Source organism: Lissotriton helveticus, chromosome 11 (assembly GCF_964261635.1).
Source record: "Lissotriton helveticus chromosome 11, aLisHel1.1, whole genome shotgun sequence".
Lineage (NCBI taxonomy): Eukaryota > Metazoa > Chordata > Amphibia > Caudata > Salamandridae > Lissotriton > Lissotriton helveticus.
In genome coordinates this window covers 1,205,438,236-1,205,459,199 of record NC_136072.1, presented here as the reverse complement: position 1 = coordinate 1,205,459,199, position 20,964 = coordinate 1,205,438,236, and the positions used below count along the sequence as shown (strand labels likewise).

At 52.1% G+C, this 20,964-nt stretch overlaps 1 protein-coding gene across 1 annotated transcript in view; it reads left to right on the top strand.

The window, feature by feature from the left end:
- Positions 1-20,964, top strand: part of LOC144792834 (CD5 antigen-like) — a 380,767-nt gene that overhangs the window by 350,833 nt on the left and 8,970 nt on the right. The window contains exon 6 of the mRNA XM_078668030.1: positions 20,260-20,292. Coding sequence (XP_078524156.1) covers positions 20,260-20,292 — 33 coding nt within the window. The remainder of the gene's footprint in view (positions 1-20,259; positions 20,293-20,964) is intronic.

The following is a 20,964-nucleotide window of genomic DNA, read 5'->3' as shown; positions in this document are numbered from 1 at the left end:
GTGGCTTGATTTGACAAATGTGCAAACGCACCCGGTCGCGTTTTAAGTTGGGGGATTAAGTCCCCTTCAATCCTGAGGGTCCCTGGGGGCCAACTAGCCCACCAGGTATCTCCAGTAAGAGCCAGAGGGCTGCGTTTAACCCTGGGCGAAGCACTACGCTCCGCTCGCGGAGTTTGCAAAGTTTTTGCAACTTCGCACTACGCGAGTGGCACGTAGCACGGTGCGAACATGCGTAGTGCAGCGTAGCGTAGTGCAGCGCTCATTTTTTGCTTGTTCGCGGTCCTGAACGTCATGTTCGCAACCGCGAGCAAGCAAAATGACATCCCGGCGAGATTCTCAACGCGAGGAGGTCAGGTTTCTCATTTTGAGTGGTTGCGCATGCTCGCGACCGCTCTCAATGAGAAACTACCTGTTCGCGTTGAGAAAGCTGCCGCTCGAGTAATAATCTCCTCGAGCAGCAGAAAACTACAGCTCGCACTGTGCAAGATGCCGTTTTCATTGCTTGCACAGTGCCGGATGCTTGTTCGCACTGTGCAATCATTGAAAACGCATCTTGCACAGTGCGAACATGCTACTACGCAGCTCGCGTAGTGCTACGTGAAGTTCGCGTAGTGCGAAGTGCACTTCGCGTAGCTTCGCGTAGCGCTACTCCGCGAACTACGCCCACCCTTAGCTGCGTTGCAGAGAGGTGGTCCGAGGCCATGCCCCTTTTTACACCTACAGGTTTAATGTATGCAGGGTGGCCGTTCCGTCGCAAGGAAGCCCCATAAAAGTGACGCAGTGAAATCTACGCTGTATCAAAATGAGATATATAGTGCAAAGAGTCCAATGGTTCTCTTATGAGTGGACAAGGCTTGCTCCAGCAATTCCAAGGTGGTCTTCTAGGGGGTAATGTGTCGAACAGCCTTAGGCTTATCAGGGAGGAGTGTAAGACATATGCAAAAACACACAATAGTCCATAAATGATTCATACAACTCAATAAGGAGATCCACACCAATTTATAAAAATAACAGGTGTCTTTGTATATATTTAGGCACCAGAATCAGGGAGGTAAGTACATTTTTCAATAGAAATTCTTTTGTATTCAAAAAGTTCACACAGTGCAATTTCCAGAAGATGCAATCCCATCAACTTCAACTTATTTAGAATCAAGCAGCCAGACTCATCTTTGGACAGCCAAAGTCTAGTCATACTAAGCCCCTCCTTAAGGGCCTTCATTGGCTCCCTGTGGCCCAGCACAGCCTTTTTAAATTGGGCGGCCTGATCCACAAGGCCCTTTCTCTTCAAGGCCCGGCCTTTATTGCTTCTTGTATCCACCGCTATATTCCTTCTCGGGTTCTCCGTTCTTCCTGCTCAAACCTTTTGTCCACATGCACCTTCAGACGAAAGAAGCATGGTGGTCTGAGACTTTCCTCGCAGGCCCCTCTTTTCTGGAACTCTCTTCCCCCAGATCTCCGTCTCATCCCTTCCTACCCCCTATTCAGGAGGGCGCTTAAGACCTGGCTATTCTCGCAAGCATACAATTAATTTTCCCCACCTCGCTGCTGTGTTCTCAGTCCATCCTTGTAAGCGCCAAGAAACCGTTGGTGTACGTGTGCTGTATAAATAATTTTTATCATATCAATGGGAGGAGGGACAAGTACGGCATTCAGGTACAGTAAAGTGACTTACATGGGAGAGTTCAAGAGGGTTGAAAAAACCACAGTGGACTGTGTTTCACGAGGGTTGGCAGACCACACTGACCTGTTTGAACGTCTTCAACTCGGGCTTGGAGCAATTGGTGCAGTGATGTCCTTTGGTGTGCGGTTTTTGCGATCCCGGAGTCCTGTCAGTTCTTTCTGGATGCCTGTAGGATGCAGGGAAGGTTCGCTGTTTCACTGGAGGTCTTGGTTTCTGGATGAAGCACTGGCAGGTCTCCAAGGTTTTGGAGACACAGCAGCTGCAGGACAAGTCGTCTTTTGGCACAGTTCTCCAAGTCAGCAGGCAGGCCAGTAGGGTTGTCACCAAGTCAGTTGTTGTGTCTTCAGTTCTTGCTCTTTGCAACTCTTAACACCCATCTTCTTTCAAGTCCGTAGGATCTGATTATCTGGTGCCAGGGGCTCCTGATAATCAGATGTTAAGCGAGTATTAAGGGAGTGTAAGGGAGGTAGCCAATGGGCTACTGACCATTAGGGGAATTACGCCCCCTATATGACCACTTCTTGTGGGAAGTGGGCATAACCGTGTCCCAGAGTTCCTAAGTTTGCCAACACAAAGATGGCCAAATCTGAAAAATCATGTCCACCTCATATTAGGCCACCTTAGGGATTGTACTAACCTGGGGGTTTGCAAGTCTACCTGACGAGCTAATTGTGCGGCCTATTCAGTTGACAAAGGAATCTAGACAACAGCGGGAGGCTTCATCTCCTGTGAAGCAAGCCAGGTTTCACATTTCAAAAGTGGTATCTTATCTGAAGTTCGTCTGCCTGGGAATGCTAATCAGCAGGTCATCCTGTGGCAGAGGGGCGGAAATGCCCGTTCCCAAGCAAGCTTTATTTCTGAACTTCTGAGAGAAAAGGCTCTCACCCTTGGGGGTCAGACACTCGTCTATGGTGGCAGAAACCAGTCAGACAAAACACCAGGGGCTGGTAGGTTTTCTAAGGCGCCCTCTGGGTGCATGTATTAATAAATCCAATACTGGAATCAGAGTGGGTTTGTGAATGCAGATGTTTGACACCAATCAACCCTATTGTCAGTGAAGCCATCGTGTAGCTGGGGGATTCCTTCTCACCCGTTTCCAGCACATTCTAAAATGGCTTCCCTGATCACTTGCGATAGCATTAATGGAGCTGAACAGCAGAGAGACATATCTGCCCATGCATGTACTCTCTCACATGTAATAAAAAACAGTGTGCCGTAGGAATGTAAGGCCTGTTGTAGGGGTGAATTACAAATGTCAAATGCAGTGTTAGCGGACATAGCACCCAGGGATGTGTGTCATGTTATGTTTTTACTTTTGTATGTCCCAAAACACGCAGCCTGCAAATGGTTGTCTGGCGTGCATTTGGTGATTGGTCCCTTAAGATGGCACAATTCGTGCTGCATCGCTGAGAAACCCTCCTTTAGTACCTCATGCCCTAGGTGTCTGGGGGACTATTTACTAGGACTTACAGAGAGTACTAAAGGTTTTGCCAATTGAGGAAAATAACTGTACAGTTTTGGGAAAGAGATCTGGCATTGGGGACCTGATTAGCCGGGACCCAGTGCACTTCCAGTCATAATCACATCAAATACCAGGCAAGCAGTGGGGGTCACCATGTCATCAAGGGGCATTTTCCTACATGGAAATGACTCAAGGTTTTGGATAAAAATCCATGACGGGCTGAGAATCACTCTGGACTTGTTGCTTTTGGCAGCTGTGCACATGTATTCCTTCACACTGAAGGTGGATCACCTGTTTACAGAATTAAGGTGTTGGACTTGGCCCTTCTGGCAGGTTCACCCCTAATCTTTTTGCTTTTAGTATGTGATCTGTGTTAGTGATTTTTGGGTCTCTGCGCACTTTTTCCCTGTGTCCCAGAGTAAAGTGCGTGCGTGTAGTAAGGCTGGCCTGCCCTCCCATAGGAATGCATGGGGAATGTGTGTGTCCATGTTAGTTCCTGATGTGTGGAGAGTGCAGGCTCGAGCTTGGTATGTGTGAACTCGTGAGAGTGAATGCTGCGTGATGGTATGTGCGGCTTGTATGTGTCTAGTGGGGAAGTGCCACTTCTAGACATTGATGTGTGTGTGCAGTGAGGGTGCTGGAGCGTGATTGGCTGGAGCTGGCTGGCAAGCCTGGCTCCAGGAAGTCTGGATGGGTCTGCCCAGTGGTGAGTGGAGAGATCAGCATGAGTGATGTGAGGGAGGGCTGCACCTGGTTCCTGAATGGGGCTGGGCTTTCCCCACACAATGCTGGCTCCGCCCCCTGTGGTGCGTCTAACGACCCTAGCCTCCCTAGTGAATGAAAGGGGTGGTTGAGCCATCAAGGGTGCTCCAAAACCAGCTGCGACTGGTTTCTCCTCCACCCTGCACCTACAGACAAAGGGTTTTTCAGTATAAGAAGGGGCTGTGTCCCCTTACAATTTGTTCTCTTCCAGGATCTTATCTGAGGGGGCTGCTGCTGTTGCTGGGGCTAGGAGGACCGCCACTTGGACTACCTCCCTGCCTGGAGGCCCAGTGAGCTGGCTCTGGGCCCAGCCTTGCCCCCCAACCCCTGAAGGGCTTTGTGGAGGACTTTTGGGGCACTAGCGCCTGAGGAGCGCTTTACTTGTACTTTTGCTGGACTGGTGACCTTTGGTTGCCTATAGCGCTGGGAGCGATGTATTTTCCCCATCTAGCGCTTGGGAGCGCTGTAACCGGTCCTCAAGCACCTGTGGCCGCTGCAATTGCCTTCGAAGCGCTGGTAGCGCTGTAATTATCCCTAAGCGCCTTGTCAATGTCAATTGATACTTGTATAGCGCACTACTCACCCGCAAGGGTCTCAAGGCGCTTGTACGAATACCGCTGTGGAACCCATCCTGGCTTTCCCTGTGAGGTGTCCACTCCTGGGCACCCCCAAGGTGGAGGCCAGGCATCCGTAGCGTTGTGGGGGCTGTTGTGGAGATTAAGCAAGCTATTGCCCAGAGTTGCAGAGTGGGACTCCATGATTGGAATAGGCACTGAGGCGAGAATGATCAGGTCTGTGGAATTTTTGAGCTCAAGACCCGCCGAGGCGGGGAATTGAACCCTGGTCCCGGGCTAGACTTCTGCATCAGGGTCTGCCGCACTAACCATTGAGCCACACTTCTCCTAAGGAGCGCTCTCCTTGGAGCGCTTTATTGTCCCGTTTGGCGGCTGCCCGTGCCGCTTTTTGGCCGTGTTTATTATTTGGTTCACGAGTGCCCACCTCGATTTGATAGTGCTGCAGGAGAGCCGGTGCCCACCCGGCATTGGCGGAATTTGCTGTGTTCTTTAGTTATTTACCGGTGCTCACCCGGCCCTTGCCCCGTATCACTGCCGCAGCCGGAGACAGCTTGAGAGGCGCTGCACCCGCCTCCCTATCCAGGGCCGTGCTGCCATTGGCGGCCCTCCATGCAGGAAGTCAGGCATTCCTGTCCGGGACAGGGGCGGGGCCCGGAGTGAAGCAGGAAGTGACGCGCCCGGCCCGGCAGCCTGGAGAGACATCGGGAGCCCCGCAGGCTCCAGACCTGAAGGCGAGCCCCTGACTGCCGGGAGGGCCCGGCCCACGAGAGAGGACCTCACCGCGGCAACACCCGGGGCTCCCAAGAGTGAGAGAGAGCCCCGGGGTGCCCAAAGAGCCCCACAGACCACCGGAAGAAGCCTCCGCCTGAGTGCCAGTAAGTGAAGCTGGCCGGGCGGGAATTCCAAGTCCCCGAGCAGGACACCGTGGGGGCAGCCTGTAACTTCGAGTCTCCCAGGGAGGGACTCTGTTGGACCTGGCCTCGTGGCGTGGTACCTACCCACTTCCCCGCACCCCGTTAGCGTAGCCCTGTACCCAGGGTTCCCTGCACAGCACCCCGCAAGCATAGCCTGCACCCCAAGTCCCTGGTCGTCCCGCTCCCTGTACGACCAGCCCCGCTGATCCCGTCCCACTCCCGATCCGAGCGCCTAAAACCTGCATGCCCCACAAGGCCCGGCAGCCATCTTCCCTTCCCGTGGTCCCTGACTCCCTGGGCCTAGCGTGACCCCGGCCCCAACGTAACTCAGACTCCAAGGCATGCCAGTCCCAGCTGGGGGGTAAAGGGCTCCCCGAGTGAGATAAGTGAGGGAGTTTCGATCACACCTCTGGCCTTCCCCTGTGGGCCAGTTTCGATCGCACCTCTGGCCTCCCCGAGTGCTGGCTCCAGACCTGCTGGGCGTCTGGGAATTCCCGGACGCATCTTCAAAGGATCTAGGAGTCAACCGCCGGACCTCGCCAACGACCAGCCCCCAAGGCCTGAGACCTCCACCTGCGAGGGTCCGGACATTAAAGGGCCACTGGACTATATCAAGGCCCGCACCACAACTAGCGGGAAGTTGTATCCTGGACAAGAAAGCCCTGCTGATCTGATCGCGGCTGACCTTAAGGAGAACTGAACCTTTGAATCGCTGAGCCCTGCTGACGCTGTCGCGGCTCCTTCTCGTAACACGGAACTGACCCATCGGAGCCCTGCTGACGCTGTCGCGGCTCGTCCTCTCAAAGACCATCGGAGCCCTGCTGACGCTGTCGCAGCTCGTCCTCTCAAAGACCATCGGAGCCCTGCTGACGCTGTCGCGGCTCGTCCTTTCAAAGACCATCGGAGCCCTGCTGACGCTGACGCGGCTCGTCCCCTCCAAAAGACCTCGGAGCCCTGCTGACGCTGTCGCGGCTCGAGCTTGACCTCGAAACCATCTGAGCCCTGCTGACGCTGTCCCGGCTTCCCACGATCTTCTCCGGATCGAGCCCTGCTGACCTCGTCGCGGCTCGAGGTGTACTCTGGTCCGGCTGGACCATCGACGTTACCATCACGACCTGAGCCAACTCGACGTGAGTGAAGCAGCTAGTACGGCCATCATCTTCCGTACCCCCCGACTCGAGGATTGAGAGCTGGGCGCCGGGTACGTTCCGTACTGGCCTAAAGGCTAAGACTGTCCCGCTTCCCTCTTCCCGAATTCCTAAAGACTTTACGATCCCTCGATCACTTGTAAATAAGTGTGCTGATTCCTTCTTACTGTTCATAAAGAACTTATTCCTGAATACCAACGGTGTGGTGTCCTTTCGTAAGTGTGGTGTGAGCTCAGTGTGTACGATCCGAGACTCGAAGTCCTCCCCGGTAGGGACCTCACGATAAGACTCTGCAATATCTGTGGAAGAGGTGGGTCCTGGGGTGGTCGGGTGAGCACAACCTGGTCCTCTGAGATCGCCCCGTCCAACAGACTCCAACGCACGTCACTGGGGCATTTCCTCAGAGTCCGCAAGGGACTCCAGTAAAGTGGGCAACAGTTGTTTTGAGAGCCCACGAGGCTCAGGGGGCACCTTCGTATTCCAGAGCCCTGAGAGGCTCCATGCCGCAGTTGTGTATTTAGAGCCTGAAAGAAGGCTCCCAGCCCCTGCCCATATTGGTTTAGATCCCTGAGAGAGGCTCTTGGGGGACACAGGCAGTTGGTTAGAGCCCCGTGGCTCCCACGCTGTGTTTTGCCCCACCATTGTGTTCTTGAGCCCACGAGGCTCCAACGTTGGCATCATCAGTCTTTTCAACTGCCCAGCACTTCGTGGGCAGTTGCCACATTTAGATTTGTTCTTTGCTGCCTGCGCAGCCTACCCTGACATTTTGGACTAAGGGCATTTCAGCCCTTGCGAGGCCAGTTGGCCTGAGGGACAGTTCTAATGTTGTGCCATGTGGTTCTGGCGCATTTATGATTTACTTGATAATGTGATTCTTGCGCAATCTGTGATTTATGTGCCAATGTGAGTTTTGCGCAATTGTTCCACCTGCACCTCTGAATGTGTTTTAATGCCTCATGTGCAATGTGTTTTATGCTGCGTTCCCTTTGCTAAATGTGACCTGCTTAGGTGATTGTTTTATGCTTCCTTCCCCTTAGCTAAAAGAGACCTGCTTAGGTGAATATTTTATGTTTCTTCCCCTTTGCTAAAAGTGACCTGCTTAGAGGATTGTTTTAGGTTTCCTTCCCTTTGCTAAAAGTGACCTGCTTAGGTGATGGTTTTCCTTCTATAGGTCCTGCTGTTAAGGTCCTAGTTCCTTGCGTGATTTTCCTAGGTGGTTAGGGTTGTGTAGGAGGTATTTACCCTTTACCAGTAATTACTGGTTGTGTGCTACATATACTATTTTGATGCTACAGTTATGATAGGTTCTATGTGCTAAGTGTTATACCTACAAGTATTATTACTCCTACAAAGTGCTAATTACAACAAGTGCTAATTCTAAAAGTGCATACCCCTGACAGTGGTCCAGGTGGCCCTGTCCTGTACATAATCCCTTGTAAATTCTGCCCGTGCCTGTTGGCACATTGTAAAGTGTGTGTGTTATCTACTGTGTTTTGCTATAATACCAAGGCTATTTTTTATATAACCTTGTGTGGAGTTTCCTTTGTGGTGGGCCTTGGGTGTTGTTGCTGTGGGTGCGCGCGCAAACGATTTACACATCGCCTCCGAGATTAGCCTTGCTGCTCGTGTCACTTTACCTAGAGGGTGAGCAGGGGTTATCTTGGTGTGTAACTCCCTTGCCCTGACCTTAGAAATGGTAATCCCTGACTGACTTTGGCGTGAGCCTTGGCCGACCGGGGGTCCCGTTTCTAACAATGGTGGCAAGCAGTGCGGATTGGACTTGCGTTTGCGCTGTACCGCAGTGGCAACAGGCCGCACTCTGCATTTTTAGATAACCACATTTTGGGGATTATTGTATTTTTGGTGAAGTTCCAGTATTTCTTCTCCTGAAAGGTGTCATTTTGTAATTGTGTCCAGTACATTTGTTCCCCGCCCTGCTCCCAGATTGGTACCCGTGTCGCTTATGGTCAGGTTGAGAAATCAGGGGTGGTAGAAACTGCCTTACCGAGGGGGGGTGTGTGTGAATGAGTGGTGTGTTACACTGGACAGAGGAGTGCGAGTTCTGTGAGATAGGGAGCTTGCTGATCTTTTTTTTAATTGTGTACTCCTGTTAAGCTCAGACCCCCAGGTTCCCTGTGTCAAACTCTTCTTGAGAACGTCCACCAAAATGGAGCCCGCTTTTGATCCCTGTGGTCTTTTTAGATACAGTAGGTTAGAGCTGGTCAGATTCTGTGAAGAGAGACACATGGAGGTGAGTGAGTCGGATACTCAGTCCCAGCTTAGGGACAGCCTGATCCAATGGCAAAAGGATCAATGGGATCGTGAGCACAGTTAGAGAGATAGGGCCCTGGCCACACGCCATGAGGGTGGTGAGTCTGAGGAGAGCCCTGAGGAATATGAAGAGGATGAAGATGACAGTGAATGGGCACCAGCAGATAGTGAGGACCCCATAGATAGGGGGTCCCTTGCTGGGTCCAGTGTTAGTACCAGCGCCCCATCCTTTTCCCTGTCCCCAGAAGAGTGGTTGGATAGGAGGGAAGAGCGGGAGCATCAGCTAGCGATGAAACAGCTCAGGTTAGAGCACGCCAAGCTAGAGGCTGAATAGGCCTTGTTCAGGGAGAAGATAACCCTAGAGGGTAGTTCAAGTTCAAGTTCAAAATTTGTATAGCGCACTACTCACCCAGAGGGTCTCAAGGCGCTTGAGGGAGGGGGGGAATTTACTTATCGAATATCCACGTTTTTAGTTGCTTTCTGAAGGAGAGGTGGTTCTGTGTAAGGCGGAGGTGGGTGGGGAGAGAATTCCAGGTTTTGGCCGCTAAGTAGGAGAAGGATCTTCCCCCCATGGTGGATCTTTGGATGCGTGGAATCGCGGCGAGGGCTTGATTGGACGACCGTAGTTGGCGGGTGGGGGTGTAAAAGGTCAGGCGCGTGTTGAGGTATTCGGGTCCTATGTCGTAAAGGGCTTTGTGTGCGTGGGTGAGGAGACGGAACGTTATTCTCTTGTTGACGGGGAGCCAGTGGATGTCTTTCAGGTGACCGGAAATGTGAGCTTGGCGGGGGATGTCTAGGATGAGTCTGGCTGAGGCGTTCTGGATGCGTTGGAGTTTTTTCTGTAGTTTGGCTGTGGTTCCGGCATAAAGGATGTTTCCGTAGTCCAGTCGGCTTGTGACTAGTGCATGGGTGACCGTCTTTCTTGGTTCGTTAGGGATCCAGCGGAAGATTTTTTTGAGCATATGTAGGATGTTGAAGCATGATGATGAGACGGCGTTGACTTGTCTGGTCATCAAGAGGGAGGAGTCCAGGATGAAGCCCAGGTTACGTGCGTGGTCCGTTGGTTTGGGTGCGTTACCCAGGGCCGGTGGCCACCATGAGTCATCCCAAGCGGAGGGGGATGATCCTAAGATGAGGACTTCCATTTTGTCTGAGTTCAGTTTTAGACGGCTGTTCTTCATCCATTCGGCCACTTCTTTCATCCCGTCGTGTAGGTTGGTTTTGGTGGAGTTTGTGTCTTTGGTGAGGGAGAGGATCAGCTGGGTGTCTGCGTAGGAGATGATGTTGAGGTTGTGTTGGCGCGCGATGGATGCGAGGGGACTCATGTATACGTTGAAGAGGGTGGGACTGAGTGATGATCCTTGTGGAACACCGCAGATGACTTCAGTGGCTTCCGATTTGAAAGGGAGAGGCGGACTCTCTGGGTTCTTCCAGCGAGGAACGAGATGATCCAGTCCAATGCTTTTCTTTGTATTCCGACGTTGCTGAGGCGTTGTATGAGGCTGTTATGACAGACTGTGACGAAGGCTGCGGAGAGGTCAAGTAGGATGAGGGCAGCTGTTTCTCCGTTGTCCAGTAGAGTTCGAATGTCGTCTGTTGCTGCGATGAGGGCGGTCTCGGTGCTGTGTTTGGCTTGGAAGCCGGACTGTGATGGGTCGAGGGAGCCGTTGGATTCTAGGAAGGCGGCTGACTGTTGACGGTTTTCTCAATGACTTTGGCAGGGAATGGGAGGAGCGTAATGGGGCGGTAGTTCTTAAGTTTCTGTGGGGTCTGCTGTGGGTTTCTTCAGGAGGGCGCTGAGTTCGGCATGTTTCCAGATTTCCGGGAAGGTAGCGGAGTTGAGGGAGCAGTTGATGAGATCTCGGAGATGGGGTGCGATAATGGAGTCTGCTTTGTTGAAAATGTGGTGGGGACATGAGTCGGTTGGCGATCCTGAGTGGATGAAGTTCATCAGGCGGATGGTGTCTTCTGTGGTGATTGGGTTCCAGGCGCATAGGTTGTGGTGGGGGGTTTTTGTTCGGGGGTGGGTGGGGTGGACTGGTCGCCAAAGCTGTTATGTATGTCAGCGATCTTGTTGTGGAAGAACGAGGCTAGAGAGTCGCAGAGATCTTGAGAGGGAGTGACGTCGTTGGTGCCAGCAGTGGGGTTGGTAAACTCTTTGACGATGTTGAATAGTTCCTTGCTGTTGTGGGTGTTGTTGTCGAGTCGATCCTTGAGTGCTGATTTTTTGGTGGTTCTGATCAGTTGGTGGTGTTTGCGGGTGGCGTTCTTGAAAGTGGCCAAGTTGTCAGTGGTTGGGTTTTTTCGCCATGCTTTCTCGAGGGTGCAACAGAACTTCTTGGATTTCTTAAGGTCATCATTGAACCAGGGGGCTTTTTTGCTACCTTGTATGATTTGATTGTTTTTCAAGGGTGCTAATTCGTCAGCGCTGTGGGTGATCCATTGTGTGAGGTTGATGGCTGCTTGGTTTGGGTCCAATGATTTGGTAGGGGGGTTTTGGTTTTGGTGAAGCGATGTGAGGAGCTGGTCGGTGGTAATTTTATTCCAGTTTTTGCGGGGGATTCGTTGTGGGTGGTTGCGGGTCGTGGTCTTTTTGTAGTTGAAGTGAACGCAGCTGTGGTCCGTCCAATGGAGTCCTGTGGCGTGGTTGAAGGAGATGTGCTTGCTGGAGGAGAAGATTGGGTCGAGCATGTGCCCGGCATGGTGGGTGGGGGTGTCTACAAGTTGTTTGAGTCCAAGATTGGCGAGGTTGTCCAGAAGGGTGCTGGTGTTGCTGTCGTTGTTCTTTTCCAGGTGGAAGTTGAGGTCACCTAGTAGAATGTAGTCCTTGGAGGGGAGGGCGTGTGGGCTGATGAAGTCAGTGATGTCTTCGCTAAATTGTGTGCGGGGGCCAGGTGGTCTGTAGATGAGGGTGCCTCTGAGAGTGGTCTTGGGGTTGATGTGAATTTGGAAGTGAAGGTGTTCGGCAGCTGCGAGGGTGTCGTCAGAACTGGTCGTGATGCGGATGGTGTTCTTATGGACGATGGCAATGCCTCCACCTGTTTGGTTGATGCGGTCCTTTCGGATGATCTTGTAGCCTTCCGGGATGGCTATGGCGATGTCGGGCGCTGATGAGGCGTTCATCCAGGTTTCTGTAAGAAAGGCGACGTCCGGTGTTGTGGTGTCTAGTAGGTTCCATAGTTCAATGGCGTGTTTGTGGACAGAGCGGGTATTGAGCAGGATACACTTCAGGTGATTAGCGCCGGAGCTCTGTTTGGAGTTTGAGGATTTGGTGTGAATCCTAATGCAGTCGAACTTGCAGGAGTGGCAGGTGAAGGGTCCATGGGTGTGCCCTGGGGCGGCTTGGTAGCAGTCTGGGAGACGGCCGGGGTTGAGTGCTGAGAGGGTAGCGGTGTCGTACGTAATGCGGGTGGAGGGGATATTGCGGGGGCCAGGGGGTTTGGCGCTGGGCGCGGACGGGCATAGACGGGCTTACCTTTGGGGCACCTTCGGCGCGCATGGGGCGCGTTCGCTGCGCGTCAGCTGTTCTGACAAAAGTGGATAGTGGGGGGGCGGAGCGAGGGAGGGTCAGCTGGGAGGCGGGAGGGGGGTGGAGAGGCGGGCTGGGGGACACAACAACAAGATGGCAGCAAAACAAAAGTGAAAACAGGACGAGATTGGGGCCCAAGCAGGACTATCGCTATTATGTGGGCAGAGGCACCGGCACAATCAGGCAAAAAATGAATTAGCAATCAATGCGCACTTTGTACTATAGCGCTACGAGGTTAGGTAGGCACAATTTAAAATGCACGCAATGTGGTCTATGCTAAATAGCGTTACGCTATTAATCTGGCACAATTACAATTCCAATTAAAGAAAGCAGAGCACAATTAGGATTTTGCAGCTAAGATCGGTAAAGCGGTAAAGCGCTACGATACCAGGTGGTGACCAGGGAGCGTGGGGAGCGACCGCTACTGCACGAGTCAGGACGGTCACAGAGCAGGAGTCAACGAGTCAGTCCTTTAGTTTCAGTGGGAGGGAGGGTCAGCTGGGAGGCGGGAGCGGGGTGGAGAGGCGGGCTGGGGGACACAACAACAAGATGACAGCAAAACAAAAGTGAAAACAGGACGAGATTGGGGCCCAAGCAGGACTATCGCTATTATGTGGGCAGAGGCACCGGCACAATCAGGCAAAAAATGAATTAGCAATCAATGCGCACTTTGTACTATAGCGCTACGAGGTTAGGTAGGCACAATTTAAAATGCACGCAATGTGGTCTATGCTAAATAGCGTTACGCTATTAATCTGGCACAATTACCATTCCAATTAAAGAAAGCAGAGCACAATTACGATTTTGCAGCTAAAATCGGTAAAGCGGTAAAGCGCTACGATACCAGGTGGTGACCAGGGAGCGTGGGGAGCGACTGCTACTGCACGAGTCAGGACGGTCACAGAGCAGGAGTCAACGAGTCAGTCCTTTAGTTTCAGTGGGAGGGAGGGTCAGCTGGGAGGCGGGAGCGGGGTGGAGAGGCGGGCTGGGGGACACAACAACAAGATGTCAGCAAAACAAAAGTGAAAACAGGACGAGATTGGGGCCCAAGCAGGACTATCGCTATTATGTGGGCAGAGGCACCGGCACAATCAGGCAAAAAATGAATTAGCAATCAATGCGCACTTTGTACTATAGCGCTACGATGTTAGGTAGGCACAATTTAAAATGCACACAATGTGGTCTATGCTAAATAGCGTTACGCTATTAATCTGGCATAATTACAATTCCAATTAAAGAAAGCAGAGCACAATTAGGATTTTGCAGCTAAGATCGGTAAAGCAGTAAAGCGCTACGATACCAGGTGGTGACCAGGGAGCGTGGGGAGCGACCGCTACTGCACGAGTCAGGACGGGTAGGTTATCCCCTGAGTGCAGTTATAATTTTCTGGATTCCCCAGGGAGGGTTGAGTCCATTGGTGACAGCTATTTAAATTTCAGTGTAGACAGTCCCACTCCCAGTTCCCCAAGTATGGTACCTGTTTCCCCAGAAGAGGAGTTAAGGTTGAATTCAGGGACAGTAGGAAACCGTCTCACCAGTCTTGGGAAGATTTTGACGATGGATGTTGTGGGACACTGTTTGAATGGGTAAAAGTGCACACGCACGATGATTTTGACGTATTGTTCGACATGGTTCTCAGGGAGCAGTTCCTCAGTGTTTGTTGTCCAGAGTTGCGCCAACACCTGTTGGAATATGGGTCTCCTTGTTCAGAGGAGCTTGCAAAGCTAGCAGATCGCTGGGACATTGCGAGAGGTTCTCCAGAGTCATTAGTGAGTGATTCCAACAATAGTGGGTCAGGTGTCCTCCAGCCCAGCGTGGTGGAGGAGGGTGAGAGTAGCCCAGCTAGGTCCCAGTACAGTGAGGAGGGTGTAGGGGCTTACTACCTGTCTCAGTGGAGTGGGAGTGAGTGTGTGACCGAGATTCCCCAAGCGCCCGAAGCCCTGCCGCAGAGCCTGTAGGGTTTCTTTAGGGAACACCAGGATGGGAACCTAGGCTTTCCTGTTAGTTCACTTGAGGGAGATCTCCTAGTGTGTAGAGGACCTGGAGCATCTGTAAGCGGAGCTTCTATGGTTCTAGAGTCTGGCAGTACCGCTCCAGTAGGGAGGGTATAGGAGTCCAGCAAAAGGAGTGATTGGGGAATAGTATGTGAGTCCCCAGAAGTCCTGGAGTGCCAGATAATTATTCCACTAAAGGTTTTAGACCAGAAGTTGGAAGGCCAGGTTCAGGATCAGCCAGACCTGAAGGGTGGGACTACTGTAATCAGTGTCCTGACCAGTTCTTCTTCCAGAGATACCACCCCGGTTGGGAGGGAGCAGGACTCTGGAAGGGGGTGCAGAGGTTGAGAGAGCCCACCTCTGACTCCGGTGCAACCTGAGGGGTTAAACCCTAGGTTGGGAGAACGGTGTTTTGAGGGTACCCCTCGCAGGAGGAGGAGGAACCCTAGAAGAAGAGGTACGGGGAAGAGAGCCTTCCCTGAGACTCCTGGTCCGCCTGAGGTTGTAGACCCTAGGCTGGAGAACCAGTGGCAGTCTAGCCCTGTCTTACAGACAGGAAGGGTGGAGAATGGCTACTATGTGCCAGGGGTTACTACCCCCCCACTCTGTGAGTAGGCAGGAACCAGTGGCACCTGGGTGGCCTAGGGCCTGGTCCTGGCCGCGGACAGCTGGAGAGTACCAGTGGGGTAGCCCAGTTAGTCCCTACAGTAGTTTTAGAAGGAACCCCAGGGGTTCACCATGGCGTAGAACAGGAGGGTGTCCCTGCAGATGCGGGCCCGCGTCCGTGTTTTATCGCCCCAAGCAGGGAAGCCCATCACGGTGGTGATTGGTCTTCCCTGCGTTTTGGCTGGAAGGGGGTTGTGTTGGACTTGCCCTTCTGGCAGGTTCACCCCTAATCTTTTTGCTTTTAGTATGTGATCTATGTTAGTGATTTTTGGGTCTCTGCGCACTTTTTCCCTGTGTCCCAGAGTAAAGTGCGTGCATGTAGTAAGGCTGGCCTGCCCTCCCATAGGAATACATGGGGAATGTGTGTGTCCATGTTAGTTCCTGATGTGTGGGGAGTGCAGGCTCGAGTTTGGTATGTGTGAACTCGTGAGAGTGAATGCTGCGCGATGGTATGTGCGGCTTGTATGTGTCTAGTGGGGAAGTGCCACTTCTAGACATTGATGTGTGTGTGCAGTGAGGGTGCTGGAGCGTGATTGGCTGGAGCTGGATGGCAAGCCTGGCTCCAGGAAGTCTGGATGGGTCTGCCCAGTGGTGAGTGGAGAGATCAGCATGAGTGATGTGAGGGAGGGCTGCACTTGGTTCCTGAATGGGGCTGGGCTTTCCCCACACAATGCTGGCTCCGCCCCCTGTGGTGCGTCTAACGACCCTAGCCTCCCTAGTGAATGAAAGGGGTGGTTGAGCCATCAAGGGTGCTCCAAAACCAGCTGCGACTGGTTTCTCCCCCACCCTGCACCTACAGACAAAGGGTTTTTCAGTATAAGAAGGGGCTGTGTCCCCTTACAATTTGTTCTCTTCCAGGATCTTATCTGAGGGGGCTGCTGCTGTTGCTGGGGCCAGGAGGACCGCCACTTGGACTGCTTCCCTGCCTGGAGGCCCAGTGAGCTGGCTCTGGGCCCAGCCTTGCCCACCACCCCTGAAGGACTTTGTGGAAGACTTTTGGTGCACTAGCGCCTGTGGAGCGCTTTACTTGTACTTTTGCTGGACTGGTGACCTTTGGTTGCCTATAGCACTGGGAGCGCTGTATTTTCCCCATCTAGCGCTTGGGAGCGCTGTAACCGGTCCTCAAGCGCCTGTGGCCGCTGCATTTGCTTTCGAAGCGCTGGTAGCGCTGTAATTATCCCTAAGCGCCTAGGAGCGCTTTATTGTCCCATTGGCGGCTGCCCGCGCTGCTTTTTGGCCGTGTTTATTATTTGGTTCACGAGTGCCCACCTCGATTTGGTAGTGCTGCAGGAGAGCCGGTGCCCACCCGGCATTGGCGGAATTTGCTGTGTTCTTTAGTTATTTACCGGTGCTCACCCGGCCCTTGCCCCGTATCACCGCCGCAGCCGGAGACAGCTTGAGAGGCGCTGCACCCGCCTCCCTATCCAGGGCCGTGCTGCCATTGGCGGCCCTCCGTGCAGGAAGTCAGGCATTTCTGTCCGGGACAGGGGCGGGGCCCGGAGTGAAGCAGGAAGTCCCGCGCCCGGCCCGGCAGCCTGGTGAGACGTCGGGAGCCCCGCAGGCTCCAGACCTGAAGTCGAGCCCCTGACTGCCGGGAGGGCCCGGCCCACGAGAGAGGACCTCACCGCGGCAACACCCGGGGCTCCCAAATGCAAGAGAGAGCCCCGGGGTGCCCAAAGAGCCCCGCAGACCACTGGAAGAAGCCCCCGCCTGAGTGCCGGTGAAGCCAGCCGGGCGGGAATTCCAAGTCTCCGAGCAGGAAACCATGGGGGCAGCCTGTAACTTCGAGTGTCCCAGGGAGGGACTCCAACGCACGTCACGGGGGCATTTCCTCGGAGTCCGCAAGGGACTCCAGCAAAGCGGGCAACAGTTGTTTTGAGAGCCCACGAGGCTCAGGGGGCACCTCCGTATTCCAGAGCCCTGAGAGGCTCCATGCCGCAGTTGTGTATGTAGAGCCTGCGAGAAGGCTCCCAGCCCCAGCCCATATTGGTTTAGATCCCTGAGAGAGGCTCTTGGGGGACACAGGCAGTTGGTTAGAGCCCCGTGGCTCCCACGCTGTGTTTTGCCCCACCATTGTGTTCTTGAGCCCACGAGGCTCCAACGTTGGCATCATCAGTGTTTTCAACTGCCCAGCACTTCGTGGGCAGTTGCCACGGTTAGGTTTGTTCTTTGCTGCCTGCGCTGCCTACCCTGACATTTTGGACTAAGGGCATTTCAGCCCTTGCGAGGCCAGTTGGCCTGAGGGACAGTTCTAATGTTGTGCCATGTGATTCTGGCGCATTTATGATTTACTTGATAATGTGATTCTTGCGCAATCTGTGATTTATGTGCCAATGTGAGTTTTGCGCAATTGTTCCACCTGCACCTCTGAATGTGTTTTTATGCCTCATGTGCAATGTGTTTTATGCTGCGTTCCCTTTGCAAAATGTGACCTGCTTAGGTGATTGTTTTATGCTTCCTTCCCCTTTGCTAAAAGTGACCTGCTTAGGTGAATGTTTTATGTTTCTTCCCCTTTGCTAAAAGTGACCTGCTTAGAGGATTGTTTTAGGTTTCCTTCCCTTTGCTAAAAGTGACCTGCTTAGGTGATGGTTTTCTTTCTATAGGTCCTGCTGTTAAGGTCCTAGTTCCCTGCGTGATTTTCCTAGGTGGTTAGGGTTGCGTAGGAGGTATTTACCCTTTACCAGTAATTACTGGTTGTGTGCTACATATACTATTTTGATGCTACAGTTATGATAGGTTCTATGTGCTAAGTGTTATACCTACAAGTATTATTACTCCTACAAAGTGCTAATTACAACAAGTGCTAATTCTAAAAGTGCATACCCCTGACAGTGGTCCAGGTGGCCCTGTCCGGTACATAATCCCTTGTAAAATCTGCGCGTGCCTGTTGGCACATTGTAAAGTGTGTGTGTTATCTACTGTGTTTTGCTATAATATAAAGGCTATTTTTTATATAACCTTGTGTGGAGTTTCCTTTGTGGTGGGCCTTGGGTGTTGTTGCTGTGGGTGCACGCGCAAACGCTTTACACATCGCCCCCGTGATTAGCCTTGCTGCTCGCGTCACGTTACCTAGAGGGTGAGCAGGGGTTATCTTGGTGTGTAACTCCCTTGCCCTGACCTTAGAAATGGTAATCCCTGACTGACTTTGGCGTGAGCCTTGGCCGGCCGGGGGTCCCGTTTCTAACATAGGGTTACTCTGCTGCTGTGGCAGCCACCTGCTTTGGCGAGAGGGGCTCTTAAAGATAGCACCTGCACTACTCCTCTCTTGAAAGGTGGGTGTTATTGCTGTCTGCTTCCCATGGTGCACCCAATTGTGAGGGATGTTTACAGCGCTCTTTCTCCTTCTCCGGTGTCTGCTAAGTGAGAGACTTGTACAGGTGCTGCTCATAGTGTCAATGTTCTATGTGAGAGAAGCTTGCAGAAGCTGCTCAGAGTTCTGAGTTAAACCACATTCCTGTCCTCTTTTGCAGTGCTGGTGCACAATGACTGTCATGGTGCAAGGATGTCTGTGTGGAAATCAAGTTGTTTTTGTAGAGGAAGAGACACGTTCCTTCACCAAAACCCTTACACCACCCTTGGTGCAGTGCAGGCTTTTTACACACACCCTAGTTTAAAGTGGGGATCGCCCACAGGATACATTTTAAGAACTGTGAACTTGTCTCAGCTATCTCTCCTTAAATGCCACTTGTACATGGGTATTGAACCGAAGCCTGTTTATGTTTAATAAAAAGACTTAAAAAACGTAATTCCCATGGCACGCCTACCCCTCACAGTGTCAGACAAAGCAGTGACTTGTGCTGCGTTGCCTCACACCATATCTACGGGGTCATTTGCCATTGGAACGCCATTAAAGTGGGGTCTGGTGGTGCACTGTGCTTGCAATTAAGCCCCTAGGTGTGTTGGAAGACAGTATTGCTAAAACATGTAGACCCTCATTGAGGAGTGGGGGTTTCTCGGAACACATCCACCACTGCTTCAACACTTTTCAAAGGTTGCCACTATAAAAAATATATCACATTGCTGGGTAACCCCAAAAAAATTAAATTCCCCCTTTCCTTTTGTGAGATAACCAACCTCCCCAGACAAAAAACCCGCACCACTGTGATCAGGCGTTGAAGCTCCCTCGATACGCTAGGTGCCTCAGTGGGATTCCAATATTGAAGCATGCAACCAACCAGGTTCGTGGGCGAGGGGACTTTTAATAAAACCTAAAGAATTTTTTTTCCCACCGAGGGCCTCATTTATGAGGATATGGCACAGGGCAGAGCTGCGCATCTTCTTGCTGCTCTGTCCTTCACCAATGTGAAAGGGCAGGAATGCACCGTATTTATGAAATGCTGTGCATTGGTGGCCTTTCCCCCTGTGCTGGGGCACAATTTCCTCCACAGTGCCAAAGTGGGCGTGCTTGCACAGTGGTGCAAGGGTGCCTCGGCTGCAGGCAGGATTGTTTTGGTGTAGGAAGGGGCAACTCCCTGCACAAGAAAGAATCCTAAGAGGTGTTTTTCTCTCTCACATGGAAAAAGGAAACAACATTAAGAAATGAACATATTTCTCCTTGTTACACCTGCTCTGGGGAGGAGTAAGATTTTGCCGCTGCCCCAGGTTTACGTGTTTAAGTAAATCTGTAGCAGCATCAACATCCATGGGCGCTGCGTGGGGAAACCACTGTACCGGCCATGGAAGGCCTCCTTGGGTCAGAGTAAGGCAAGGTAGCGGCCGGCACTGCTTTGTCTTGCTCCATATCTATGAGGCCACGTAAACCGTGCAGAATCTTTGCATCGCCTCATAGATATGATTGAGAGGCCTGCGTCACAGGAGCGGCAGAAAAAGGTGGCGTTAGCCTGTCACAAATAAGCCCCTTAGTATGAAGGATATCTCTAAGGAATAAATAAATAACTTGGTAGCGTGCTCGCTTTTCATTGTTAAAGTTATGAGAGGCAGACGTGGGAGGTAAACATGGTAAATATAGTAATGCTTCCTTAGATCCGTGGGGCACAGGCGGGTATATGTGTGGCCCCTGACAGAGCCTTGCAGGGGGGCCCTATGGTTTCTTACACCACTGGATGCATATTTTTCCTTTTCGATCTCGGATGAACAGGGTGGTAAATACGGTAATGCCTCCCTGGAAGCCTCCCTGGAAGGTCGGTGGTGCAGGAGGCTATAAGAATACAGCTGATTAATGTTTATATCGCCAGCATGTAACCAAGGAACAATGTAAAAAATAATATCTTGTTATGTTTCTCTTTTATCTTTGCAGAGAGTCGTGTTTTTGACCCAACAGTCTTCAGAGGTACATCTATACGTTTTTTTGCATCCTTGAATATAAATCTTTAGTCCCCTCCCTGCCAGGTACAGTTTTCACAAACATATGTAACAAGTGAGACTTGTTACCCAGAAGAGTTATATTACAAACTCCATGTCTAAAGAGACCAGTGTAAAGGCCAGAAGGGGGGGGCATCTTTTTCACCATGGCAACTTTAAAAAGTGCTTCTTACCTCCTAACTAGTCATTTTGGCCTTTCTGTGTGCTGAAGACAGAACGGTGGATGAGCACCATCTCAGAATATGAGATCAGGTGAGACTGTATGTGCAGCGGCTCGAGGGGGGTTCCCAGCCACTAAACACACAATCCCTTGCATGACGGTAACATGAGACTTCAGGTACATCTGCCCGCACATTACCACACTAATCTGGAGAGGTACCGGCTGGACCGGGCGCCACTCATGGGCAGTTGGTGGCAAATCACATTGGAGGGGCGCAAAAAATATAAACATAACAAATACACATACTAACTCCTTCAGTGCTCATGACGGCTCCCGGCCGTCATGTGTCACGGTAGGCGTGTGCTCATGACGGCCGGTAGCCGTCAGAACGTTGCCGCTCCGCCCATGCGCTGTTACTTCCCTGTCTGTGCGGAGAATTAATCAGTGGGTGGAGTTATGACGGCTCCCGGCCGTCATGCG